This window comes from Gadus morhua, chromosome 7, assembly GCF_902167405.1.
Source record: "Gadus morhua chromosome 7, gadMor3.0, whole genome shotgun sequence".
NCBI classification, from domain to species: Eukaryota; Metazoa; Chordata; class Actinopteri; order Gadiformes; family Gadidae; genus Gadus; species Gadus morhua.
Genome location: NC_044054.1, coordinates 29,061,362 through 29,078,861, shown reverse-complemented (window position 1 = coordinate 29,078,861; position 17,500 = coordinate 29,061,362). Strand labels below are relative to the sequence as shown.

The window sequence follows — 17,500 nt, the reverse complement described above, 5'->3', positions numbered from 1 at the left end:
ACATTACAACATGGAGAGAGAGAAAGGAGAGTGAGAGAGGGTATTTCACGGCGGTGTTTTTGTGTGTGTGTGATGACCAAATGAGGCAGAAATCCTCCAGTGGCTTCCGCAAACATGCCTGGCTTCCATATGAAATCAACATTTAGTAATTGTTCAGCTATGTCAACACGGTATGCCTTCGTAGGCTGTGAAACAGCAGAGGGCTGTGCTGACTGGTCCTTGGCTGGGATTGGGCCGCACTCACAGAATGATGTGATGTTTATGTAAACCACACCTCAGTGGGAGATTTTTTTTCGTCTTGTGCCCACCGAGTGTGATTATTGTTCTTGTTTCAGACTGAATCATCAACCCCTTGTTTCAAGCAAACGCTCATTATGTTATTCGTTCCCTCCCCGGGGCAGTTATTTTGTTGCAGCAGCACAGAATAACAGTCATGATTCATTGCAGATGAGATGCATGAATTCGTACAGTGTACACTTTCACAGATCTTTCTAGATGTATCACAGCCACAATGTCCTAGGAGACGCTGGTGAAGACCTGCTGAGGGACTGGCCTTCATTCACCAGACTGACACCCAATCCTACCCCCTCAGAATTACCATCACAGGCCCAGATCAGGGGTACCACGTTGTAACCGTTAACAAGGATCCCCCTGGAAGTCAGAAACCACAAGGACAAAGGAACATGCTCACACTTAATTTTTGACAAAAAGAGATCAGTAGGAATTTATTATCTGCGTTTGAATTACATGTACAACAACCCATTTACTGCCACAGCCTCAGTCCTCACTCTTTCTCTCTCACATCGGCAGACTTCTGGAACACAAACACAGCCCCTTGAGTCCCTTGGACAATGTGTTTCAGGGCGACAACAGCGTGTTCTTTAGGGACGAAGCAAGAGCGCGTGGCCGGGACTCCAGTCTTGCGACTTGTACGGCTGAACCGGAACCAGACGGTGAAACAGAGCTAAAAAACAAACTTATTTCTGACTTGAAACAGAAAAAGAAGAGGACATCACATCCTCGCAGTTGGCCTTGCAGATTCCGGGGACAGGAAAAAGGCAAACCATGTAGTACGTGAAAGTATCGGACAAGACGCTGGTGAAGACATCTGCCTCTTGCCGCATGAGCAGATGTTCCGTCGGAGACCCCAAACGGGAGCGTACACACGAACACGAAGAACACGCCTGATGAGGCAAACACATGGAGGCCGAGCTCCCCTCCAGAGATCTACGCATGTGAATCGCAGAAGTCAAATACATTGAACACAGCGGCAGCATTGAAAGTAATACCGTGCGGGGAACTCGGACTGTAAATCACTATACATTCTTCCAGGTTCATGCATTCGGTTCCTCTGAATGTCTTCCTCATGTTCTGCGATGAGCCCGATCACCGGAGAGTTTGTGGTGCCTTGCCCCGTGCGGCTGTTCGCTTTGAGTCGACCTTATCGATAACGGGGTCAACTCATTGGTTCCTGTTGTCGGGGTTAATCAAGTGGGGGCGACCCCACAGTCTTCACAGTGGAGAGTATGTTGTGTGTGTGTGTGTGTGTGTGTGTGTGTGTGTGTGTGTGTGTGTGTGTGTGTGTGTGTGTGTGTGTGTGTGTGTGTGTGTGTGTGTGTGTGTGTGTGTGTGTGTGTGTGTGTGGACGATGACGGTTGGTTTAGGAAGCACTTCATATGAAGACACAGAGGTGATTGTTGAATCCCTGAATCACGGATGGAACGTCGTTGTGTTCGGACGGAACAGCAACATGGTATGAAGCACCTCTGTGGGTGTCGGAAAGATCTAGAATGGGACGAAACCCCCTCAGAATTGGTAAGGTTAAAAGTCAGCATGGTGAGGGCTGATAGTGTGTGTGTGTGTGTGTGTGTGTGTGTGTGTGTGTGTGTGTGTGTGTGTGCGTGTACGTGTGTGCGTGTGTTTTTTAACACTGTCTAATGGTGACAGCCGATCCCCTTTTCATATAAATAATAACCAAACAAATGTCTTCCTTTCACTTGCACCACTGTCACACATATACACAGACGTTCCTCCAAAGCTATGGCAGGAGAAACCTACGTTATGTAACTAGCATACTTACAAATATACATATATGCAAAATACAACTGAAACTGGAACTATCCCCCCTTGGGCCGCTGTTCTTTCACGACGATAACACAAGAAATGGTAACGCAATAAAAAAAATATATATAAAAAATAAAATAAACGTAACAAAGTGTCATCTGAAACGAAAACATTCGGAAGAAGTTCTTCATGATTCTGTGATGTTTTGGCAGCTCAACATAACACATTCTTGTCTTTCGGATCAAAGTCATGTGTTTTCAAAACACTTTTTTGGGGGGGAGGGGGCGTCTGGAATACGGGTGCGTACGGCAGCCATTTTGAAAAGCAGCTGACGTGCAATGGAAAAGAACGTCTTCAGACCCACGGAGAAACGCAGAGGTCCTTAGCTCTCTGGCCAGCCAGCGAGGAGACGTGGAGCTTTTACAAAAGTATCTACATACTGAGGCATCTCTGACTACAGGCATGCTGTGGGTCCGGTCCACCTTGGGGGGGGGGTGGGGGAGGGGGGGGCCGGTTCAGCACTCAAACCCGATTCAGTTCCTAGAGACCTGCGTCACTTGGGAGACCTTCTGAGGTCTGTCCTTTCCATTCAGGCAAATCACTTGGAGACAACGAGGCCAAATCGCTTGGGGGGGGGGGGGGGGGGTCATCTTTGATGGACTTGAGGCCAGTTCTTATGATGTAACCATTCTTCCATGGAAACCAACTATTTGGAAAGGAATCAGCTTGTTTTTATAAGCAAAAAAAAAAAAAAGGTGCTCCAGCATTCCAGAAGAAGAACGCCTCTTGTGAGTCACTTTCCGAGGTATCTCTCGTTGCCCTCGGTGTTATTAAAAGTTATCTCGTCTGATTAAGGGCTAAGGGTTAGCGGGTGCTTTCAAAATCTCATTTTTACGTGGGTGGATTCCGTCCAACCGTTATTGTCCCATCGTTTGTTTTTTCCTCTTCCCAGAACTCTCTCATATCCTCATCTCCCGGTCGGGGCTTTGTTCTATCGACGGCTCCCGGGTGCTGATCATGGACGCCGAGGGGCCCTGGTTGACCCCGAAGGGGGAGACGGCAGGCGACCGCGCGGCCAGCGGCGAGAGGGAGGGGGAGAAGCTGGGAGACATGGCGGCCGAGGAGATGGAGCCCTCGTGGCTGATGGGGGACCGGCGCAGGGAGGCCAGGTGGGGGAACGTCCTTCCGATCACCGGCACCTTGGGGGGCACCGACATGGCCCCCGGGTGGGCCACCGAGGTGATGAGGGGCGGCGGGTCGATCCGGGGCTTGGGGTCTATCTTGGGCTTGGGCTGGAAGGGCTGGCGCGGGTTCTGGCTCTGATGGGCCGTCTCGTCCTTCAGCCTGGCGATCTCCGTGAAGACGTTGGCCAGCGGCTGGAACTGCGGGCACCAGTTGAGGAGGTAGTCCCAGTTGTAGCTCCCGCGCAGCTCCTCGTCGCTGGCCACGATGGCCGTCAGCGAGCCGTCCACCGAGGGCTTGCCGTCCTCGGGGAAGCCGTAGTCCTTGGGCAGGGAGATGTTGAGGCCCCCGCGCCCGCCGGTGCCCAGGTACCCGCCGCCGTCGTCCCGGTACACGGGCAGCTGGCCGGAGAGCAGCGTGCCGCTGAGGCTGCCCCCCAGCTTCTTGCCCTTGAACCAGGTGCTGCCCTCCAGCGCCGCCGGCTCGCAGGAGATGTCCGAGAGCTGGTCGGCGTCCTGCTGGATGCCGGAGTCGGGCCCCCGGGCCGAGATGTGCTCCTGCATGGAGGAGGTGATGGAGGCCACGCGGGGGTACTCGTTGATCATCCGGATCTCGTCGTCCTCCGCCGCCTCGGCCGAGCCCCGCCCGCTGGAGTGCGAGGGGTCCAGGGAGCCGCCCCGGGTGTAGGACCCCCCGCCCGCGCCGCCCTGGTCGCCGGTGTATCCCGGCAGGGCCTGGTGGTAGATCCTCTCCCCGCCGACGCCCGACTTGGAGTCGTCCATCTTCTGGAGGGCCGTTCCCGCGGCGACGGTCTGGCTCTCCGTGTTCTGGCCCGTCTTCTTCCGGCGCGACTTGACCAGGAACACCACCACCGCCATGACGACGAGCAGGATGATGACGGCCAGCGAGACGGCGATGATGCTGATCAGCAGGATGTTGACGTCCGACGCCAGGCCGAAGCTGGTGCTGCTGACGTCGACGGCCACCTGTGTGGTGGTGGTGCGCGACGCGTCCAGGGGGCTGTGGGCGGCCACGTCCAGGGACATGATCCGGGCCTCGCGCTTCCCCCGGCCCGACCCCCCGCTCCGGCCCGAGCCGTCCATCTTCAGGGAGATGACCCCGGTGGTTCTGTTGACCTCAAAGTAGGGTGAGTCGGTGGACAGGGAGTACAGCACGATGCCGTCCACCCCGCCGTCCTCGTCGTGGGCCTGCACCTGGCCGATGCTCTGGCCCTTCTTGGCGTTCTCCGGGACCTCGAAGGCCAGGTCGGACGCCACGAACAGCGGGTCGTATTCGTCCTCCCCGGTGACAAACACCTGGACCGTCACCGTGGCCGAGTGGTTGCCCGCGTCCACGGCCACCGCCATGAAGTTGAAGGAGTTGGTCTTCTCAAAGTCAAAGGACGTTTTGGCGCGGATCTCTCCCGTGTTGGGGTCCACCACGAAGCTCTCCTTCCCCGTGCCAGAGCGCACGATGTGGTACTTCAGCAGCCCGAAGGCGCCGGTGTCGTGGTCGATGGCGTGGAGGACGGTCACGGCCGAGTTGGCGGGCTGGTTCTCGCGGATGCTGGCGGTCAGGATCTCCACGGGGAAGAAGGGACGGTTGTCGTTGACGTCCTTCACCTCGACCGTCACGGGAGCGAGGGCGAAGTGGCCCTGGCCGTCGGACGCCTGGACGACCACGATGTGCGTGGCCTTGTGCTCGCGGTCCAGCGTCTGCTTCAGCCGCAGAGCGCCCGTCCACTGGTCGACGGTGAACAGCTCCATGTCATCCCCCGAGCTGATGGTGTACTGGACCTCGGCGTTGGGGGCGGAGTCTTGATCTGGCAGAGGGAACGAAAACACAGAAGGCCATTGGTTCACTCCCACAAAACATACTGAGCAAAAGTAAACAGACAGACTGTGAGACTATGAGATTATGTCAAATTAGGGCTGCTCGATTATGGACAAAAATCATAATCACGATTATTTTGGGCGATATTGGAACGATTATTTTTGAGTTTGAAAACATGCTGCATTTATTCAGCCCTTTTCTCCAAAAAAAATACTTTGAAGCTGAGAACTTTGCAATTTCCCCTTTAAAAAAAAAACCCCAAATGGTCAAATGGAAAATGTTCAAATGATTAATTTATGCAAGCATGTATCCAGCTGTTAAGCTGCAATTTCTATCAAAAAATGTAAAACACTTATTTTGTTTGGGGTTCACGATTGATGTCAAAGACAATGAGAGAATGGTATAGAGGACTTTAAATATATATATACGTATATGTATACATGTACATGTATACTATACATGTATGTGTACATATGTATGTAGAGGTCCGTCCTTCCACACACCTGTGGCGGTGAACCTGATGATCTCCGTGCCGGCGGCCGCGCCCTCGCTGAGCGACACCGCGTACTCCGCCCTGCTGAACACCGGCGGGTTGTCGTTGACGTCGCCCACGGTGATCACCACGGCGACGCTGGAGCTCTTCTGGGGCACGCCGCGGTCCGACACCACCACGGTGAGGTTGTAGAGGGGCGTGGTCTCAAAGTCCAGGCCCTCGGCCAACAGCAGCGTGCCCACCGTCTGGAAGCCCCGCCCCTCCAGGAAGCGGACGCTGCTCTCGATCTGGAAGGCGATCCCCTCGTTGCCGTTGGCGATGGCGAAGTCGAATCCGCAGTTCTCCCGGGCGAGGTCGCTGTCGAACGCCTCCAGGGTCAGGATGGTCGCCCCGGCGATGGTGTCCTCTGCCACCGTGGCCCTGCGCGCAGAGGGGGAGCGTTCAACGCCGTTAATAACCTGCGCTAATAGAGCCGCCGTCAAGGCTTGAATTAACAACGTTTTTCTGGTTTCCTTTTAAATCTTCGATAAAAAAATGGTTGGCAAACTCATAAACAAAAACCAATGATCCCTGAACTACTCGGTATAATGTAAATTCCGCTTTGTCCTTAATGTTTTACGTCCATGTGTTGTTTCTCTCCTTCCATCTTAAGGATCATGATGGAGACAACATGGCCTTATTGTGTTTTTTATGCTTTTGAACACTTCTTGTTGACTGTTTGACAGTTTTCAATCAATCAGTCAATCAATCAATCAATCAGTTCTAAGATGGCCGCCGAAGCTCACCTGTAGTCGGACTGGTGGAAGACGGGCGCGTTGTCGTTGACGTCGGCGATCTGGACCTGGACGGTGGTGAGGGAGGAGAGGGCGGGCTCCCCGCCGTCGCGCGCCTCGATCACGATGTTCACCGAGGGCCGCTCGGGGTCGAACTCCGCCCGCTGGCTGATGGACAGGGTGCCTGGACGGGGCGAGGAGAGGAGAGGGACCGGGATGAACACGCGGCATAGCGCAACGAGGGACATCCACACGGTGCACAAGAGCACAAACCCTACAGACTCCTGGAGCACATTCATGAAGCACACTTAAAAAACATCGCAGGGCGGCCGGTGTCAATGTTCATTCGCAAGAAATTTTAATTTAGGCCGTTTAGCAGACGCTTTTTATCTAGAGCGACTTACAATAAGTACATTAGTCAAACTAAGAACAAAGAACAATATATCGCTGTCGGTGCAGTACAAGATGTTCATACAAACAAGTGCTTAACACTCTTTTTTTTCTCTTGTCTGTGAGGCTGGTGGGTTACATGACAGTTTCCCATTTCTTTACACCAGTCCTTTGCATTTTTATTGAACACTGCGAGATTCCTTTGTGCTGCAACTGGTTTGGGTAGTAGGGGGGCAGATAAGGCAATGCTGCATTGTATGGTTCCCTCTTCGTCCACATTCACAGGCGGTTTGTGCCAGTTTCATAGCCCCATCTGGCCAATGGCCGACTTGTTTCACCCTGTCTCTGTTCTCAGGCGGTAGAAGCGGCTTCTGGAGCCCAGCAGCTAGGTCGACTCCCTTTCCCCGTACGACAACAAAGATAGCTAGAGATAAGATGCTACACAATGCTACTTATCCCAGTACTATTTTTTACTATTTCAATGTGTCCATCCTCCTGGTGCACGTCTCGCTGTGCGTACCGTTATTTGGGTCGATGAGGAAGCCCTCCTGGGTGGGATGACATCAGGCGGTACGTGACTTTCCATTCTCCCCCGAGTCCCGGTCGGTGGGCCGTCACCGTGACAACAGGACTTCCTGGTGGCGTGTGTTCAGGAAGGGTCACCTGTGGGAAGGGAGAGAAACAAAACACCGGACTTACTCGAGGCATCGAAGGAAAACAGACAAACAACAATGGAGGCTGTTGTTAATAAAACAGTCCAGAGAGTGAGCGGAATATAAAATGTTGTTTTTCCTGCTCTTCATAGCATTCCTTGACATGCTAGTAAACCCTCCATGTTTGTGTTTGCAGGCCTTCCTGACGCAGGACTAGATAGTTAACTTTTTATCGCCTGCGTGTGTGTATTTTTAAAACACCGCCTTGGGAGTGTGTTTGTGCGTGCGTGCGTGTGATTGAGTGCGGATGTGTTGTGTATAATGTATTTATGTAGGTGGAGAAAGTCTGCCGCAGTGATGAATTGTGTATGCATTTATTAATACGCTCCTTGGAATTCTCTGGGTATGTGAGGAACGTCCCACATGTTACATGGAGGGTGGATCCCTTTTATGGGGATTTTAACACAATGCAGGAGCTGCTGAATTACAAGCAAGGCAGCTCAATTCTGGCACACACATTGTTTTTTGAAGAGTACCAGACAGTATAATTCATATGTATATATATTTAAATATATATTAGGGGAAGATTATGATGATTCCTCGCCAATAATGGCTGTTGTAAAATATAGGGACAACATTACAGCAGATCAAGCATATGGAACACAATAAAATATATAATCAAATAAAACCTTAACATAAATATATGAAAAAAATTCCCTAATAAAACATGTGAGTAGCCGCGAGGGCCTTATGGCCCCCCAGACGTGGCTCCGGACTCGGGGCCCCCCTGGGGTACCTGGTAGAGGTCCTGGGTGAAGGCGGGGGCGTTGTCGTTGACGTCCTCCACCCGGATGGTGACGTTGGCCTCCGTGTGGTGCTTGGTGTCGGTGGCGCGCACCGTCACCGTGTACCAGGTCTTCTCCTCGAAGTCCAGGGGCCCGGTCAGCGAGACCCCGCCGCCGTAGCGGTGGATGCTAAAGCGGCCCGCCGCGGAGGGCTCCAGGCTCAGGGAGTACGACAGCTCGGGGCTGGAGTCCACGTCGTTCCCCGTCACCAGGGTGACCTCCGTGCCGATCAGGGTGTCTGGGAAGGGGGCGGGGGGGGGAACGTCGTTGTGAGGGGGGCGGGGCTTGTGGGAACGGTTCTACAGTTCAATCGACTCGTCGACTGCCCCAGTGCACCTTTTGCACACCTGATTTCAATGAGCCTAATCGCCTCGTTAACGAGTCGAATCAGGTGTGTGTGTGCAGTGTGGGGGGCGGGAAAGCGGCACGAAACGCAGACGTTGGCCAGCAGTACTTTAAATAGTTTTGAAAGTACATAATTAGGACGTTAGGACGAACGTAAAAAATAATGATGGTGCATTTCTAAGTTTGACTCTGCATCCAAGGTTCAACAAAAGTCAAGCAGTAGAAAGAAAAAGTCCTTCCTAGGGATCTGACAACACATTAGCAGGAGCCAGAGGGAGAACGAAGGAGGGGAACTCAGAAGGCTATCGTGGATGACGAAACAACATTGGAAGGACTTTTTCTCACCCCTGCTGGGCGGGACCAGTGGTCCAATCGCATCGTACGGATCTGTCGGGTATCAGGAACCTGTCAGGCACGATGCTGTGTGTATACTCACTCTCGGGAATTCGGATCTCCGAGGGCAGCGGAATGGTGGGACTGTTATCGTTCTGATCCACGATGATCACGGTCAGGGTGGCCGACCCCGCCAACCGGGGACTGCCTCTGTCGGTTGCCGTGATAACCAGCCTGAGAGAAAGAACATTTTTGTTTTAACGTTTTGACGTAAGCGGAAGTTTTTCGAACAGGGAACTAAAGATAAAGGTTGTGGAGAGATCGGAAGTAATTGTGTGTGAAGTCATCTTTCTGCAGCTAGCCGTAAGTTGTGATTCATCCGTGAAGTCTTTTTTTGGATTCACGTCTTGATTTATGGCCTCTATCAAGTACTCACTGATACAATGCTGAAAGAACAACACACAGAGCAGAATGAACGATTTAGAGCTTTTCAAATCAAAGGCTTGGCTAACTGTACCGTCTGGCTTCCACTTATCAATGAAGTCTTTCTTTTCTGCATGCCTACACACACACACACACACACACACGCACAGACACACACACACACACACACACACACACACGTCGACAAACCTAGCACATCAAAATATAGCTTTGGGAAATATATTCCTGCGTCACATCCCCTCAGTCTGTCTACTACATGTTCACTGGCACGTCAACAAAATGGCTGCCTCCCCGATGCACTCACCAAACCCTTAAAACCAATAGGAGGAGGGAGGGGGGGGGGACAGAACAGAAGAGATAACAACAACACGGCCTTGGGAATATCTGAGCCCCGGCGCGGGCGCGTTCTCACTTGGTCTGCGTCCAGATCTCACGGTCCATGATGGCAGCGGTGGAGATGCTCCCGCTCACTGGGTCGATCTTGAACAGGCCGCTCATGGTCGACGATTGGATGGAGTAGGTCACCTGACCGTTCTGACCCTGGTCCATGTCCTCCGCCATTACCTGCAGAAGGGAGGGAGGGAGGGAGGGAGGGAGGGAGAGAAAGAGAGAGATTAGGTATGTAGAGAATAGGAGACACAAAACAGGAGTAGGGTAAGAGATAGAGGAAAGGAGAGGAGACGAGAAGAAATGCAGGGGAGGGGAGGGAAGAAATGAAAGGAGAGTATGGGATAGGGTGAGGAGATAAGGTAGGGAGGGGAGGGGAGGGCACGGGGCAGGCGAGTTGTTTTTGGTTCTCGAGCTATCCCTGTAAGGAAACGTGTGATCTGTATGTACGCCGTCTCTATGAGAGGGAGTACAGCTCAGAACCACGCAGTGTTAGCCTGTCTGTAGTCTCACAAATACGACTTTAGATTCATATCTAAAGTCGGATGCCAGACAATCTCCTTTGTTCCCCAGATGTTCTGCTGTAACAAAGTAGGACTTCTGGATGATATACTCTTGGGGTGGGGGGGGGGGGGGGGGTAAGTATACAAGCAGAATGAGCACCTGTGGGTATTCTTGGGGTTGGGGGGATGTACAAGCAGAATGAGCTCATATATGGCCTTTCTGGTGGGGGGGTTAGGATTAGGGTTAGGAAGAATCTGAATGAACTCCTGTATGTCCTTTCATATGGGGCGGGGTTGTAGAAGAATGAGCCCCAATAGGTACTCTCTGAGGGGGGGGTGCAAGCAGAATGAGACCCTATGGGTACTCCCTGTGAGGGGGGGGGGGGTGTACAAGCAAAAAAGATTACCTGAATGATGGGCGTCTCGTATCCCTGGGCCTCCCTCATGTAGGCCACGTAGTTCTGCAGCTGGAAGCGGGGCAGGTTGTCATTGATGTCCTGCAGGATCAGGTTGACCGCCATGAAGGTGGTGGAGGTCACGGTCTCTGCCTTCACCACCAGACGGAGGCGCGGGCTGTCCTCGAAGTCCAGCCCCAGGGGGCTCTCCACCAGGATCTCGCCTGGGGGGGGACACCATCACATCGTATTCACAGTCGGGGCCGCGCAGTCGATGAATCAGCCAATCAACCAATCGACAACTCGTACGGGTAACTCTTATAAAAGGTATACTTGTAGCATAGCACTTATAGCATTGCACTTATAGCACTTATAACACAAACATCATACAAACACACAAACATAGCGTGGCTCTAGATAACCACCAAAACCTAACTCTTTGGACTTGCCTTCCCCAGCTAACCCCCACCCCCCCCCCCCCCCCCCCCCCCCCCACCCACCCAGGTCTTTGATCATTATAATTTATAAAAGTTATGTAACTTTAAGTAACCTAGTTACTTATGTGCAGCACCTTTGAGAACATTGCAAAGTGCTGGATAAGTCAGATGTATCATTGCTATTATAATAGGCCGATGCCGTTCTCGTTTGGTGAACACAGTGCACGTGTAGAGAACTGTTCGCAACTTTAGTCCATCTGGACACACGCTGGAGGGCAGCGTGGGTGAAGGCCATCCAGGCGAAGGGACGTCACGCCAGTAAGAGGGCTAGCACCAGCCAGCCTCCGTCTCCTAGCGAGCTAGCTGAGGTTCCTCCAGTGTTCCCTCACTGACCTGTGGAGGAGCTGATGCTGAACACGCGTCTCCGGTTGCCGCTGAAGAGGCTGTAGCTGATCCCCTGGCGGGAGCCGTCGGGGAACTGGGCCTGGGGCCGGGCCACCGCCGTGCCTGGACCACAGAGGACATCACGCTCATCATCATCAACATCATCGTCATCATCATCATCTTCATCATCATCTTCATCATCATCTTCATCATCATCATCATCATCATCATCAACATCATCATCTTCGTCATCATCATCTTCATCATCATCATCATCATCATCTTCATCATCAATATGCTCGTTAAACCTTCAGGTATGAATGGATGTTGAAGGGAGTACACCACAAACACCTCCATCCCATCTACATTTACATTCAGGCGATTTTCGCTTTTATACAAAGCGACATACTTTTTTTCCTTTATGCTATTTTGTCAATTTAGTTGTTGGTTATTTTAGTTTATTTGCTGTTTCTATTTGTGTGTGATCCGTGTCACTTGATTATTGTGATCAAATGAAAATGATGAATGAATGAAAAAAACGAATTTGGTCCATCGTGGGTCTGGACGACGGACCTTGCACGGCGTTCTCCTGCAGGTTGACGTCACGGGCGTTCCGGGAGAAGCGGATGCCGTTGTACTCCAGCTCGCGGACGTAGATCACCACCACGCCCTGGGTGGACTGCGCCGGGTTGCCCTGGTCCATGGCCTCCACGATCAGGGTGGTCTGCGCCTGGCCCGGCGCGCCCAGCGGCCCGGTGGCCTGGATCTCCCCGGTCAGGGAGTTGATGCTGAAGCCCCGCACGGGCATGGCGAAGCGGTAGAACACGGAGCCGTTGGCCCCGAAGTCCCGGTCCTCGGCCTTCATGGTGGCCAGCACGCGCTGGGCGTGGGCCGAGGACACCTCCACCACGAGGGGGTCCTGCAGGAAGAAGGGCGCGTTGTCGTTGACGTCCAGCACCGTGACGGACACCTGGTCAGGGGAGGAAGGGAGAGAGCACGGGTTGAGATGATTCGATAAGTATTTGTTTAACCCCACTGCTGTGCAGCTAATGGGGTCAAATCACAGCACGCTCCAGAGTTAAACGTCAGCAAGCAATCTTCTCTTGGCAGGCGAACGCATGACAAAGATTGATTCCCTCCTTTCCCCAGCGGTAAGTTATTAACGGTATATTAAATCAGAGGGTTGAACTTCGAAGTCCCAAAACGTAAAGAGAAAAGTTTATATTAATATCCTTGGGAATTGAATGGCATTACTCACGGAACTATTACTTAGCTCGGCCGAACTTTTCAGACTTTGTGTCTGCAGCTACGGGTCTGGCCGCGGGCGTGTGTGCAGCTGAGCTAGGTGTCTAGCCGCGGGCGTGTGTGCAGCTGAGCTAGGGTTCTAGCCGCGGGCGTGTGTGCAGCTGAGCTAGGGTTCTAGCCGCGGGCGTGTGTGTAGCTGAGCTACCGGCCTAGCCACGGGGCTGTGTGTAGTTGATCTATCTGAGATAGGTGTCTAGCCATAAGCGTGTGTGCAGCTGAGCTACCGGTCTAGCCGCCGGCGTGTGTATAGCTAAGCTAGGCGTCTAGCCGCGGGCGGGGGCGTACCTGAGCCGAGCTGTTCCTGGGGGCGGCGGGCGAGAGGTCGACGGCGATCACCAGGAAGGTGTAGGACGGGTGCTTCTCCCGGTCCAGCGGGGCGGAGGTGGTGATGAGGCCCGAGTGCTCGTCCACGGCGAAGGCACCGTGCGCGTCGGCGCTCAGGAAGTACAGCAGCCGGCCGTTCAGGGCGTCGTCCGCATCCGTGGCCGTCACCTGGGAAACGAGAGATGAGGATGGAGACTTTTGAGGAAGGATTTTTATGAACTTGTAGACTAAACGCAGAGATTACTTTACTTTAGCAGATAAACCCAGTAAATTACTCTTCTTTACCAAGTAAAGTAAACACCTTGATCTAGCGGTTAGGTGGTGATCAAACGCTCGCTATAAGAAGCTTTGTTTAAAAGCATCTGCTCAATGACTGCTCAAAAAATAATGACTCACTAAATGGACGGATTTTCTAGGATTTGTTTGATTTCGGTGAATTGAAATGTGCCAAACAATTGTGTTCAACTGTTGAACACAATTGGCTGTTGAAGATCTAAATCAGACAGAAGTAAGTCACAATCAACCGGGTATCAGTATATCCATTTCCTTCACTCACACAACTCACATTTACATTTAGGGGATTTTGCTGACGTTTTTTATCCAGAGCGACTTATTTGGATAAACGGTTCATTCACACATTCACAACCACTGCGAGGCGACAGCCAGCTGGTCAGGATGAGTCACGGTGAAATGTCTTGCTCAGGGTTACATCAACCCTCAGCTAGGAGGAGCCGGGGATCGAACCAACAACCTTCTGGTTACCAATCAGCCGGCTCTAACTCCTGAGCTACTGCCCCCCAATTCTCTGCATCCGACTTCCGTGTCGACGTTGTTTCGGCCCCTCCCCCCTTACCTGCAGGACGGAGGCCCCATGGGTGGCGTCCTCCGACACGTCCACCGAGTAGCTGCTGCTGCCGAACACGGGGCTGTTGTCGTTGATGTCCATCACGTTCACCTCCACCATCACCGTGGTGCTGAGGGCGGGGCTCCCGGTGTCCACGGCGACCACCTCCAGGGAGTACCGCTCTGTGGCCTCCCGGTCCAGAGGCTGCGAGGTAGACAGGGCCCCGGAGCCGGCGTGGATCCGGAACATGCCTTCAGGGTCCCCGGCTGGGAGGAGGGAGAGGGAGAGGGAGAGGGAGAGAGAGAGAGAGAGAGAGAGAGAGAGAGAGAGAGAGAGAGAGAGAGAGAGAGAGAGAGAGGGAGAGAGAGAGAGAAAGAGAGGGAGAAAGAGAGAGAGAAGCTAGGTTATTACCTCATAACGATGAATGCCATCCTTCCCTAACATTTGGCCAAGAATATTGGCTGATCGCCAGTCACTCACTCACTCACTCACTCACTCACTCACTCACTCACTCACTCTGTCAGTCACCCTCTCACTCTCTCACTCAGTCACCCTCTCACTCAGTCACTCAGTCAGCCTCTCACTCACTCACTTGGTCACTCAGTCAGCCTCTCACTCTCTCACTCACACACTCTATCTTTCTCTCTCTCATTCACTGTCTCACTCATTCACACACACAGATGCACAAGCAGACAGACGCCCCCACACACACACCCACACAGATACACACACACACAGGCGGTGTCCCATACCCCTGATGCGGTACAGCAGGGTTCCGCTGGGCCCTGAGTCCGGGTCGGTGGCCTTGAGGAAGCAGAGCTCCACGGCCTCCTGGTTCTCCGGCACCTCCAGGCTGTACCAGGGCTTCCCGAACACGGGCGCGTTGTCGTTCTCGTCCGTCACCTCCACCCGCACCACCGCCTTGGCAAAGCGGGCGGGAAGACCACCGTCCCTGGCGTACACTGGCATGGGACGGCAATTAATTAATTGACTCAATTAACTCAATTAACTAATTAATGGACGAGGGTGAAAAATGCTTCTGAATATTGCATTTTAATTCTTGCAATATTTGGTAGAAAATACGGTTTACAAGAAAAAAAAAAAAAAACATGAGGTCATGATTCCTATTGTTTTAAAAGATATGAGGCCATCTGTTACCTCATATCTGTTTGCGTTTTACTGTATGTTTCAGAGATCTATAGCATATGGGTTAAAGTTGGAATTAAGCTAATCTTTTGTAGCAATAGGGAAGGTAAAAGGAAAAAATACATAAGGTTAAATAAATGTATTCCAAAGTAAACCTTGGGTGAGGTCATTATTATTCTATGTTATCCAACGGAATTGTTCCTTCCCCTTCCAATTTCCATTTCCCCACAGAACGCACGTGTACATCACGGCTAATGTTGACGTTTCCCTAACGTACCTGTTAGCGTGTAGCGGTCCTGCGCCTCTCTGTCCAGCTCCCGGGTGGTGGTGATGACACCGGTGACCGGGTTTATCACAAAGCCTTCCTCGGTCACGCCCCCGTAGGTCACATGACCGTTGGACCCTGGGTGGGGGAAACCGAGGAGAGAGCCACGAAGGAAAGGGAAAGTCGTCAGGCTCTGCGTCTAACGTTTGATGCAATCATCTCTGGGAAAAACACTGGGAATTGAAATGCATGTTTTTGATGGGATGGAATTGGTGCAGGGTGATGTCACCTGGCACTAATTCCGGCCAATCAGGACCATAACAATCTGTGTTTGATGCTGGTGCTGGGTTACGTTTACAAAAAGAGACTATCTCCCCCTTTTTAATCTTCCAATTTATTTGCAAAGATGGCTCCATTGTGCGATCTTGGTGAGGAGCTAAAGAAACGTAAATGAGATAAAACCTTCCAGATGTGGAAAAGGAGTAATAACAAAAACACGCATACAAAAGAAACACAGATCTTGTTCTACTTTGCCAATATAACCACATATTTTCATTAGCGGTTTCGGTTTGTTTTAAAGTGATCGAGCTCAGCCGTTGAGCTAAGGTCTGTTAGACCGTGTTTGTCAAGTGTCTGAGCTTTCACTTCATCGGAGTCGGGGCGGGCTTTGTGTAAGCCACAGCTGTGTACTGTACAGAGTTCCAACGTTGAATCATTTGATCAACCCGTTATAAGTGGATCCTCAGCAGAACGACCACAGTTGGAAATACCTCCACATCACCATAATTGATTCTTAGCGGCCAACAAACGCAAAAAATCTCAAAAGCTGTTTGTCTGCAGCGGGCCCAAATTCCGTCTGTGATGTTCTCCGTAATCCTGTTTTGGTGCCGGATAATGAGTGGAAAATCTTAACGAAGTGTTACGGCTTAGTTGTGCATAAAATCGAACGCCAAGATAAACGAGCATGAAATAAATGACGGCGGTTGTCGCCACTGGTAAGCCGGTTCTCACAGTAAATGGTCGTTGTTAAAACGGATGCATTTCTATAGCACCGTTCTAACCAGTGGCCACTCGAAGCACATTCACTCATTCATACACACGCCGACGGCGGCGTCAACCATGCAGGGCGACAGCCAGCTCTTCAGGAGCAGTCAGGGTGAGCCGGGGATCGAACTAGCAACCATCCGGTTACCAGCCAACACGCTCTACCTACCCGCTCCACTGTTGCCAACACCCTCACCCCCATCACCAGGACCAAATACCGCGCCATAGGGGACAGAGCCTTTGCCATTGCCGCCCCTACCCTCTGGAACTCCATCCCCCTGGCCATCCGTAACTCTGATTCACTGCCGTCTTTCAAAAGTCATCTCAAAACACATCTCTTCCACATCACTTACAACACCTGACGAATCCTTTTTTCACCCTCTCTCTTTCTTATTGTCCTATCTTTTTTCTGTGTTGTTGTTTTGGAGTATTTGTTTGTATGCAAGTATGTACTGTACTGTCCATTTGTATCCTTTTTGTTTTGTGTTTTTGTAAAGCGTCTTTGGGTACCAAGAAAAGCGCTATATAAAACCTATGTATTATTATTATTATTACCTCCTGAGCCACATGTGTCCCTGCAATGGTGGCACACAGTGCTTCGCATGCTTGACATTCCTCGCGCTTCGACTCACCTTGGTCGCGGTCGGAGGCGCTGACCGTCAGCACGGTGGTGCCCGGGCCGCGGTTCTCCATCACCTGGCTCTCGAACTCCGCCCACTGGAAGGTGGGCGCCTCGTCGTTGACGTCGATGACCTGAACGCAGAGCAGCTGGTGGGTGGAGAGCGGGGGGCTCCCGTGGTCCTCGGCCACCACCGTCAGGTTGAACACCTCCTGCTCCTCCCGGTCCAGGGCCTTGAGGATGGAGAGCGAGCCTGGGGGGGGGGGGGGAGGTGGGGGGGGGGGGGGGGGGGGGGGGGGGGGGGGGGGGGGGAGGGAGGGGGGGAGGGAAGGGGAGAGGAAGAGGTGAGTGGAAGGAGGAGGACTTTCTTTTTGCACACACCCAGTAACACACACATACACATTGGCTGGGATTGTTCGGTGTGTGTGTGTATGTGTATGTGTGTCAGTGTGTGCGTGCGTGTGCGAGTGTGTGTTGTCCGGTTTGTGTTTG

The 17,500-nt window shown here is 52.3% G+C and overlaps 1 protein-coding gene across 1 annotated transcript in view; it reads right to left on the bottom strand.

Annotated features, from left to right (window-relative positions):
- Positions 1–5,736: 5,736 nt before the first annotated feature.
- Positions 5,737–17,500, bottom strand: part of dchs1b (dachsous cadherin-related 1b) — a 23,370-nt gene continuing 11,606 nt past the window's right edge. Inside the window, exons 8-21 of the mRNA XM_030361423.1 lie at positions 17,022–17,261; positions 15,358–15,483; positions 14,687–14,896; positions 13,944–14,200; positions 13,052–13,258; positions 12,035–12,431; positions 11,471–11,584; positions 10,653–10,864; positions 9,768–9,919; positions 9,015–9,145; positions 8,185–8,471; positions 7,256–7,398; positions 6,358–6,529; positions 5,737–5,992 (exon numbers count right to left, since the gene is read on the bottom strand). Of these exons, the coding sequence (XP_030217283.1) occupies positions 7,258–7,398; positions 8,185–8,471; positions 9,015–9,145; positions 9,768–9,919; positions 10,653–10,864; positions 11,471–11,584; positions 12,035–12,431; positions 13,052–13,258; positions 13,944–14,200; positions 14,687–14,896; positions 15,358–15,483; positions 17,022–17,261 (2,474 nt within the window). The 3' untranslated portion in view covers positions 5,737–5,992; positions 6,358–6,529; positions 7,256–7,257. The remainder of the gene's footprint in view (positions 5,993–6,357; positions 6,530–7,255; positions 7,399–8,184; positions 8,472–9,014; positions 9,146–9,767; positions 9,920–10,652; positions 10,865–11,470; positions 11,585–12,034; positions 12,432–13,051; positions 13,259–13,943; positions 14,201–14,686; positions 14,897–15,357; positions 15,484–17,021; positions 17,262–17,500) is intronic.